Source organism: Lipotes vexillifer, unplaced genomic scaffold, assembly GCF_000442215.2.
Source record: "Lipotes vexillifer unplaced genomic scaffold, Lipotes_vexillifer_v1.1 scaffold1176, whole genome shotgun sequence".
Taxonomy (NCBI): Eukaryota; Metazoa; Chordata; class Mammalia; order Artiodactyla; family Lipotidae; genus Lipotes; species Lipotes vexillifer.
Window position 1 is genome coordinate 259,645 of NW_006795223.1, and position 9,480 is coordinate 269,124.

Consider the following 9,480-nt stretch of genomic DNA (forward strand, 5'->3'; position numbering starts at 1 on the left):
AAAAAAAAAAAAAAAAAAAAAAGTAAGACTAATTAAAAGTCACTAAGAAAAAGCCTAATTTCAACTAAGAAGTCGGATATTTTCCATGAAATTGTGTTACCTTTGTATGTATAAACAACTTCAACTAGGTAAACAATATATTTACCAGTATGCGTCATTAGAGAATCACTTTAAAGACTAGAGTAAGAGTTATTTTAAATTAACATATTTACTTATCTGGAAAGACTGTTCCTAAATAGCCTGAAGAAACTCAGAGAAAGCAGCTCTTAAAAACATAAAGATGAATCATTTTCTGAGCTTTACTGTTAATTTCTAATATAGCTAAAGAGTATTTGCAATATTAAAGAAAACTTTAGTCTGGCCTAAATTAATGTCCACAAATTCTAAATTCCTAGAGTTTATGTCATGTGCATTTAGCCATATAAAATAGAATCTGCTGAGTAATCTAAAAACAATCCCATGTATAAAAAGCTCCAAAGTTTTATTTGGTCTTATTTGTTAACATTTTATTTTTTATTTTACTTATTTTATGTTATTATTTAACAATTTATTTTTTGTTGACGTATAGGTGATTTACAGTGTTGTATTAGTTTCAGGTGTACAGCAAAGTGATTCAATTATATATATAACTGAATATATATGTATATAAAAGAATATATACATGTTCTTTTTTCAGATTCTTTTCCATCATAGGCTGTTACAAGATATTGAATATAGTTCCCTGTGCTATACAGGAGGTCCTTGTTGTTTATCTAGTTTATATATAGTAGTGTTATCTGTTAATCCCAACCAATTTATCAACATTCTGATTTTATTGTGGTGAGTAGCCACACATTAGGGCAACTTCAAAATAAAAAATAGCCACCCCCAAAATCACTATTTTTACTTGGTTTTATAGAATATTTACCCTGCCATGGATGCACTGCACAACATCCCCTTCACAGCATCCATCATATTTGGAAGAAACATCTTCTAGGAGGGAGATAAGGTCCTTAAATTCAATCTTGGGGAATTTTTGACTAAGTACAGCAATGTTTCTGGAAATAGAATTGATAAACCACTAAAACAACTTGAACAGCAAGTAAGGCAAGAGGGAGCTTTTTGCTAATACAGTACAAATAGCTGCAGTAAGCATGTGGTACCCTTGTTTTTTTCACTGATGGCTTTACCAATGTTTATACATTGCATGGCCCACATGATCATTTTGAAAATCCTAGGTTGATATTTTGAGTCCTAGATCAGGGCTGGGAAAAAAAGGGCCTGAGAGATGTGCCCTCTTCCATAATTGTTATAGCAAAACACTTCTTTTAAGGACCACCATTTCTTGTTGTGAGCCCATGGCTGGCATAGGTTATTCATCACAGAATCCTTTCCTGCTGGTCTATTTGAAATATCAGAATTTTTTACAAAACATTGCACTAGCAACATTGCTAGTTGGCTAGCGTAAGCATGTAAAATAAAATTTATCCCTAGAGTGTTCAGAATTTTACAAAACATTGCACTAGCAACATTGCTAGTTGGCTAGCGTAAGCATGTAAAATAAAATTTATCCCTAGAGTGTAGTCTCCTAGTCATTAAAGTCAAAGATGGATGGATAGGTCATGTCTAAAGCACTTGAAGATTTTAAAACTCAGGCTCAGAACTCGTGGACCTACTCAGAGTCCCAACTAACGAAAAACTAACTCAGAAGTAGTCCTTTTTCTCTCTGGGGTCTCCCCACCTTGCAGGTCTTCTCTCATCTGGACCTAACGTCATGGTTTGAGTAATCCACCCAGACTGAGCCCCACCTCAAAACCCTTGAGGAACTAGGAAGAGTATAAATAAAAAGTCATCAATGATTTAACAAAAATGGGACTTAGACAAGAAAATACAAGTAGAAACAAAATACTCATTATAAAACTCACATAGATTTTAAGATTTGCGGTCCAAATTTCATAAGTGCCCCACAGACATTTTTTTGATAAGAAGATAATGCTTTTAAATATTGTATGAAAGTTTCTGCCTGAAGGATAAAGAGAAATGCTGTTGAAGCAAGAGCAAAATCCCACTATTCTCTTATTTCTTAACCACATGTCAACCAAACAATTCCAAACTTTGCTCAGAAACAGAAAATTAGGGGGTTTTTATCTCAGGAAATGTACATATCAAAATATAAATTTGTGGCTTATTATAAAGGTGGGGCCAGTCTTCCCAATGACTGAATTATCCTTGATGGGAAGATGCGTGCTGAAGAGTGCTGTGAGCTTGTCCATCTCTACCAGGATGATTCAGTTTTATGGGTAGTCAAAAGAGAACTTGTCTAAGATAGAAGATAAAATGTCATTTTTACCCTGGTTATTTACTCACTAGCATTTCCTTCCAATTCACACGGAGGAAAAAGCCAGAAGAGAAACCCTAGAAATGGGCAATTGTCTTTCAAGAGTCTCAAGTAATAAGAAATTTAGATCAGTAGCCGGTGGCCAGTGGGTTGAAAAACCAGTGAAAGTGGCAAGAGCATGGTTTTTAAATGGTAAACAACTCTTTTGCTATCATTTAATTTTAAGTAAAGATCTACAGTTTGGGGTGAATCCTTGTCCTTTTAAGAAAACAAATGTAATACCCACCTTTGTTCGAAAGCAGTTAGCTTTTTCTTGTTCTTCACAGCATGTTTTAGTCATCTCCTCAAAACGAGCAGCAGCAGTAAGAAGTGTAGGGGCAAAAACAAAGGGGTTCCTTCTGGAAACTTCATAGATATAACTATAAAAGAAAAAAGGAAGGAAGGAGGGAAAGAAAAAAACAGGAAGGTAATGAAGAAATGGTAGACATGGGAAGGAAAAGAGAAGATTTAAAAAGACAAGAAGAACAACTTGTGAAAGTAAAAGTGAGAGGAAGAAGGATTTCCCATTACTGAAGGCTTCAATGGAAGGCAGCGTTATCGAGTCTCCAATAAAAGTTGTATCACTGAAGTTGCCAGCTCCCAAAGAAGAATGATGATTGCCATTCTAATCATGAACACGGGGCTCTGGCTATTCTTTTTCTTCCCCTATCATGCCAGATGGTCAGCATCTCTCCTTTTCAGGTTCAAAGAACAGCTACCTATACACACTCCATCCAAGATTCAGAGATCATAATCACTTATGTTCAAACAAGCTTTGTGGTTTAAGCTTTCCAGAAAATGTCTCTGCTTCTACAACTACTACACTACTGAAAACAGATTTTTGCTAAACATCCACTGATGTAATGTTTACCCTCAGTAAAAGCTATAACTCTCCATTGAAAGACTATATTATTTCCTCCAGTAGAACTTTGGTGCCATTCACACCCTTCAGTTCTGGGGCTCATCCAATTAGAAAATACACATCACAATGAAAGGATCTTGAAAACAGGTTTCATATCTTGTTCATCTCCTCAGCAATGACCACAGAATCTGACACACAAATGCATGTTGAATGAACTAAATGATCAAGAAACCCAGCTACGTTCTTTTGGAAGAGATATTGGATTTAGCCTAAGAATAATTCTTCAATTAAATCATTTTTCTACTAAAATTAAACTTACTTGTTTAGAAAAGATTCTCTGTTATTTTTATAAGTCTGGCATTTCTCTTCAGGATCCAGAGTAGGGAGAGGAGGCAAAAATCCTACATCAGCTTTCTTATTATAGAGGAAACAATGTTTTCTTTCAAAGTCAGCCTTATGGCAGCAGTGTGAAAAATTATGCTTTTGTGGCAGTCCCTCCATAGTACATATATTTTCCAGTAAAACATCATTCTGGACAACAGAAAAATAAAAGACATTTTTTTTCATTATGACATTTTTCAACCTTCTGAGATGACACAATGGAGACAGTAAGTGGTGAGTGTCACCCTTTGCAAAAGATATTCCCAAATTTTCCCAATATTACCAGCAGAGCATCTTTACCCACACCCTTGACAACCATCCCACACTTTGGGAAGTTTTCTCTATCCTATCCTGAGGCCCTTCAACCTCTTCCTATTTCTCTACTGCCTACATTTCTCTTACATAATGGCTTTTTTCCTTCTCTTCCAAGGTCACATGGTCAGAGTATAATGCGTTGGTGAAGTATTTAGTGGTAATGTTTAGTAATAGTCTTCTAGAGATGCAGATGGTGACTCTATTGGGAGGAGGCCAAGAAAAGGGGGTGTGACAGTAGAGTACATATTGAGAGAGGCAGGTAAGGAAAGTACCTCTACTTCCGTGCAGTTTGCCAGGCTATTTCCTGTCTTCCTGCCTGTATACTTATGGCGTGGACTGCAAGCTCATAACCAAGTCCGCATCATTACACAGAATTGCATCTCCTAGGAAAATGCCTTACCCTAAATACTAAAGTCAGGCAAAATAAAAGTGAGGGGCCCAGGGACTTCCCTGGTGGCACAGTGGTTAAGAATCTGCCTGCCAATGCAGGGGACACAGGTTCCATCCCTGGTCTGGGAAGATCCCACATGCCACGGAGCAACTAAGTCCGTGTGCCACAACTACTGAAGCCCACGCGCCTAGAGCCCATGCTCTGCAACAAGAGAAGCCACAGCAATGAGACGCCCACACACCGTAATGAAGAGTAGCCCCCGCTCGCTGCAACTAGAGAAAGGCCACGTGCATCAACGAAGACCCAACACAGCCAAAATCATTAATTAATTAATTAATTATTTTAAAAATGAGGGGCCCAGATTTCTCCTTCCTGACACCGAGAGATGATGCTTTTAGAAATCTAAGATCTGTATTACTCATCTCCCTCACCATGATTTCTGCTATGAGCAGTTCCTATATTAATTGTTTCTCTGGGTTACAGATAAAATTAAAATACATATTTTGAACAGAGACTCTCATTCTGCCCCAAAACCACATTTGAGTGGCAATTTAGTAGAGATGGCAGAAAATAGCACTCCTCAGGCCCCTGTACGTTTCAGCTTTTTTAGTGTCCTTCTGGAAACATAAGCTTTTGGCCACTATGTTGGTACATGGAACTAACTTTTCCTTATTCCCAAGTTGGCTTCAAGGTCCAAATTCATTCAGGTGAAGGAAGAATTCGTTATTGGAATCTTGTAATGAGTCTAGCCAGATACTCATTGTTGTGGGTTGAAAAATGTCCCCAAAAACGTTATGTTCAATTCCTAATCCCCATAACTGTGTATGGGACCTTATTTGGAAATAAGGTCTCAGCAGATGGAACCAAGTTATTGAGAGGGTCTTAACCAATGTGACTGCTGTCCTTATAAGGCGAAGAGAAGAGATTCAGAGAAAAGATGGCCATGTGATGACAGAGGCAGAGATTGGAGTGAGGTAATTATAAGTCAAATAATGCCGAGGATTGCTGGTTATCACAAGAAGTTAAGAGAAAAGCATTCAACGGATTCTTCCCTAGAGCCTCTGCAGGGAGCGCACCCTACTACACCTTGATTTTAGGCATCTGGCCTCCAGAATTGTAAGAGAATAAATTTCTGTTGTTTTTTTAAAAAAGTTTTTTTAATCAAAAAATTAAAATGAGGGCCATAGAGCATCTCTCTTTTTATATTTCCAAGGCAAAAATTCTCTCAATGTTGACAAATAAGCTTGTTTGTTTAGGAAATGCAAACAATTTACTTACAGCTAATTTTGAACACTCTGGGAGTGCCATGTCAGCCAAGCATTTATCTCTGTATTCTGTCATGGCTTTTACCAACATTTCTACTTCTTCAAAGGATGCCTCCTGAATATATTGAGCAAATGCAATGATGGTGCTGCAACAGTCCACACAGAGTACACAATGATGACCTGCAGAATTTCGATTTATGTCCAACCAAAAACTCATAGGAACACCCACTTGCAGACTAACCTCAGGAAATTATCAAAGTGTGAAGGTTATAACTTTTACAACTTCTTGACAATTCAATTGCCTCATCTGAATTTTATGATTAACACTGTATTTATTTTTTGATACGGTTTATACTTATTTACATTACTTTTGAGAAGCATTAATATTTCTGGAAGATACCAGATAAGCTTATAGTAAACACCATCGTCATCAAAATGCGTTTAGAGAAACTCACATATATCCAATATTATCCTCTATAAATTTCTGGGTGATACTGACATCATCTGAAAAGCAAAGATATTCAGGTTATTATATATCCTGGTATTTTAACATTTACCCAATAAATAACTATATGTGATAAATTTATAAGTATAAAATAGATAACTGATGGTAGAAAATAATTTTGGCATATTTAACATGAAGAAGAGACATCATATGAACCAAATATTAGATCTTAATCACAGTTGATTACGTGCTCAAAAAATATTCATTAAGTTGAATTGACTTGAATTAATCTCACACTGACCAGACTTTAGATTTATTATTGGTGGCTCCCCAGCCACAAATGTCAAATACAAGCATCATTTCCCCACTAAGTGTCGTGTATGACTAGAAAAGTAGTATGTGGGTTCATTGTTAAGTGATATAATGCTACAACTGTGCCCAACAAGAGATACCAGAGCTTGCTGGTAGTAGTACTGATTGTAGTGCTAGTCAGACACAGATATTTAAGTGAGCTCTGAACTAGTCTAAAATCATTGATTCCCTCCCAGTGAGCATATACTTATCAGAACACATTTATATTTGTTCACAGACTATTTTTATGGAGTCCTTACTTTTGCAAAATGTTGTGCTGTATACTATGAGTCAATCAATGATGACTAAAACATCTCCCCCTGGACCTTGGGTTCCTACATACTTTCATAGTGCAGGTGACTCATGAACATGACTATAATACAATGTACAATGTGGGTAAGTATATGACAGGAATGTTTTATGATCTCTGGGTGAGGAACCAGAAAAGGAATATAGGAGGAGGTGCATATGAGTTGAGTCTGAAAAATAAAATGTACAAGATTTCAGCTAGCTGAGAAATAAGGAAACTCATATTTCTTTGTGGAGAGAATGATGTGAGTAAAAGCACAAAGGTAAGAAATCCTGGGATGTCTTTGGGGAAAGTCAATTAATCCACTCTGATGAAAAAGTGGGTCATAAAGAAGAATAATGGAACCTAAGATAGAAAGAAACTGGGTCCAGATTATGTATATCTTTCATATAAAGCTGAGGAGTTTGGGCTCCAAATGGAAGCCATGAAGAGCCACTGAAAATGTTTATATAGAATAGTAATATCATCATTTCTATATGCTAAGAAATACCAGGCAGGTAGTGGTATGTCTGATATGTTGGGATCTCCCACAGTGCCTGACAAATAGAAAGCGACGAGGACTGTTTGTCAAATAGATGGATGGAAGAATGAATGGATGGGGTGGAAAAAAGGCAAGAAGCCCATTAGGAGACTTTTGCAATTATCCTACTGAGAAATCAGCAGGACATGAATTTTGGTAGGAGTAATGGAAGTGCAAAGGAAAACATGAATGCAAAAGATATTGGAGACAAAAATCAACAGGATTTTTTAATAAGTTGTTACAGGGACTAAGGATAAGGAAAACTCAAGAATGACTACCCTTCTTCAAGCCTGGTGACTGGGCTCACTAGCAGACACTGTAGGGGGTACCAAATTAAGACACAATCCATGTCTTCAGGGCCACGGCAACACTTACAACACCTTGGTGCGAGGTACAAAAATATGCTCCTTACAGGCCAGAGGGATTACAAAAAGACACCTCTGAACAGATGAAGTTCAAAATGTTCCCCCTTTGAGCAGAAGAAATATAAAAGTCACCTTTTCCTCCAGGCTGACACTGCATCAGCCAGGCTTGGGGAATGTACAGACTTGGGGAGATTTACAAACTGTACAGTTGGAAGAAGCAAGGTCCTGCATACTCTTATGGTGTTTACCACCTAGTTGGGAGATACATTGAACAACCAAAGGTTCCAGAAAAATCTTAACTCATATCTAATGTTCCACTGTTACCATACACTATACACATCTGCAAGAAATACTAATATTTTCAAATCCAAATTATGTCTCCCAGCAACATTTCCTATACTACCATAAGGCCGGTGACAATTTGCTGGGTGTGATAACTGTCTCTGTCTATAGATAGGGTAATATGATCACCAAAACACAACATCTGGGAAGGTTAGTTCACAATATCTGATAAGTATATGTAAACTAGGGAGAGGGAGAAAAAAGCAAGCGAAAAATTAAATTGAAAGAAAACAAAGTTAAAAAATAGAAATTATCCCAACTTAGTCATTCCTTAGGTGATATACAAGTAAATTTCTTACCTACATCTTGAGGCTTTGTGGGCAGGGTTAAGGATTCAGTCAAAAAGAAAAAGAAAAGAAAACCTGTAAGTTTTAACTGTTTCATTTTTTAAGAAATCACATTCACAAAAGAAAGTAATGTGACTGAGGAAAATCAAGTTTTTATATTATTCTTTGACACTATTAGTAAAAAAGTAACTTGTTTAACCTATTTCTCATATACCTCATATTTGATTTTTATTTGATCACTCTGCAGAATTTTTTGCTAATTATTAACTAGGAAAAAATTATCTCAGTGTTTCACTGGAAAAATCTATTGAGTTAGAAAAAAAGTCCACAGGTTAAGTATGCACAATGCCTAGCCAAATAGACAACCAAAAAAAGAAAAAAATCTTGAAATATTGCAAATGCTAAAAGAGAAAGGGCAAGAATAATTCACCAAAGAGAAACATAACTAGAAAGCCGCTAAATTTTGCTGGTAATCAAAGGAAGTTAAATTTAAAATATATAATTTTTATATACTTGATAGAATTAGAAAAAAGAAAAAATTAAGATCTAATTCTGGTAAACATATAGCAAAACAAGTACCCACAAAATCAAAGCTTCTGAGAAACAAGTTTATAATAAGAATCAATACACTAAAATGTTCATGTTATTTCAACCAATCACTCAAATTCTGGGAATCTATATTAAGAACATGATTCTAAATATGGAAATATTTTTTAGTACATGATATAAAAGAAGAAATCTATTTCTTAATTATGTCTACTAAAAGGACCTGAAAGCAGTAGCAACTAAGTAGCTATTTGGTGTCCTTGGAGCACATTTTGTGTCCACACCTTGGGTATTAAACACTCTTCTCTACTATAAGAATCCTGAGCTTCTTAAAGAAATGAATAATTCCAGGGCTGACCCATAAAAACTATAAAATAAGCTGAGAGCACCATGCCAGAAACTAAGGAAATTTTCAAAAACATGTCAAAAGAAGATAGAAACCAATGGGACAATTTGACAGTAAAGTAAATAATGACAAGAATGCATTATAACTCATTAAATTTAGGGGAAAAAAGAATTCATGAATCTATACCAATACTAAATTAAAATAAAAGTCGAGGGAGGAAAAGCTCTTCTCTATATAAGAATGCCAACTGATAAATGTCAATAATCATTTGTAACTCTCAGAGTAAAAACTGATTTAAGCCAGTATCATGAATGGATGCTAAAGTCACTGGTGAGAAATTATCAGGCAATAGCATATTTACAGTTTCAAAGTATAACTCCATAGATTACTTATTAATT

The 9,480-nt window shown here is 35.9% G+C and overlaps 1 protein-coding gene across 1 annotated transcript in view; it reads right to left on the reverse strand.

Annotated features, from left to right (window-relative positions):
- AFM (afamin) overlaps positions 1-8,287 on the reverse strand; it is a 20,614-nt gene extending 12,327 nt beyond the window's left edge. The window contains exons 1-7 of the mRNA XM_007467575.1: positions 8,203-8,287; positions 6,026-6,074; positions 5,584-5,716; positions 3,538-3,749; positions 2,604-2,736; positions 1,905-2,002; positions 908-1,037 (exon numbers count right to left, since the gene is read on the reverse strand). Coding sequence (XP_007467637.1) covers positions 908-1,037; positions 1,905-2,002; positions 2,604-2,736; positions 3,538-3,749; positions 5,584-5,716; positions 6,026-6,074; positions 8,203-8,287 — 840 coding nt within the window. The remainder of the gene's footprint in view (positions 1-907; positions 1,038-1,904; positions 2,003-2,603; positions 2,737-3,537; positions 3,750-5,583; positions 5,717-6,025; positions 6,075-8,202) is intronic.
- Between the last annotated feature and the right edge of the window lie 1,193 nt (positions 8,288-9,480).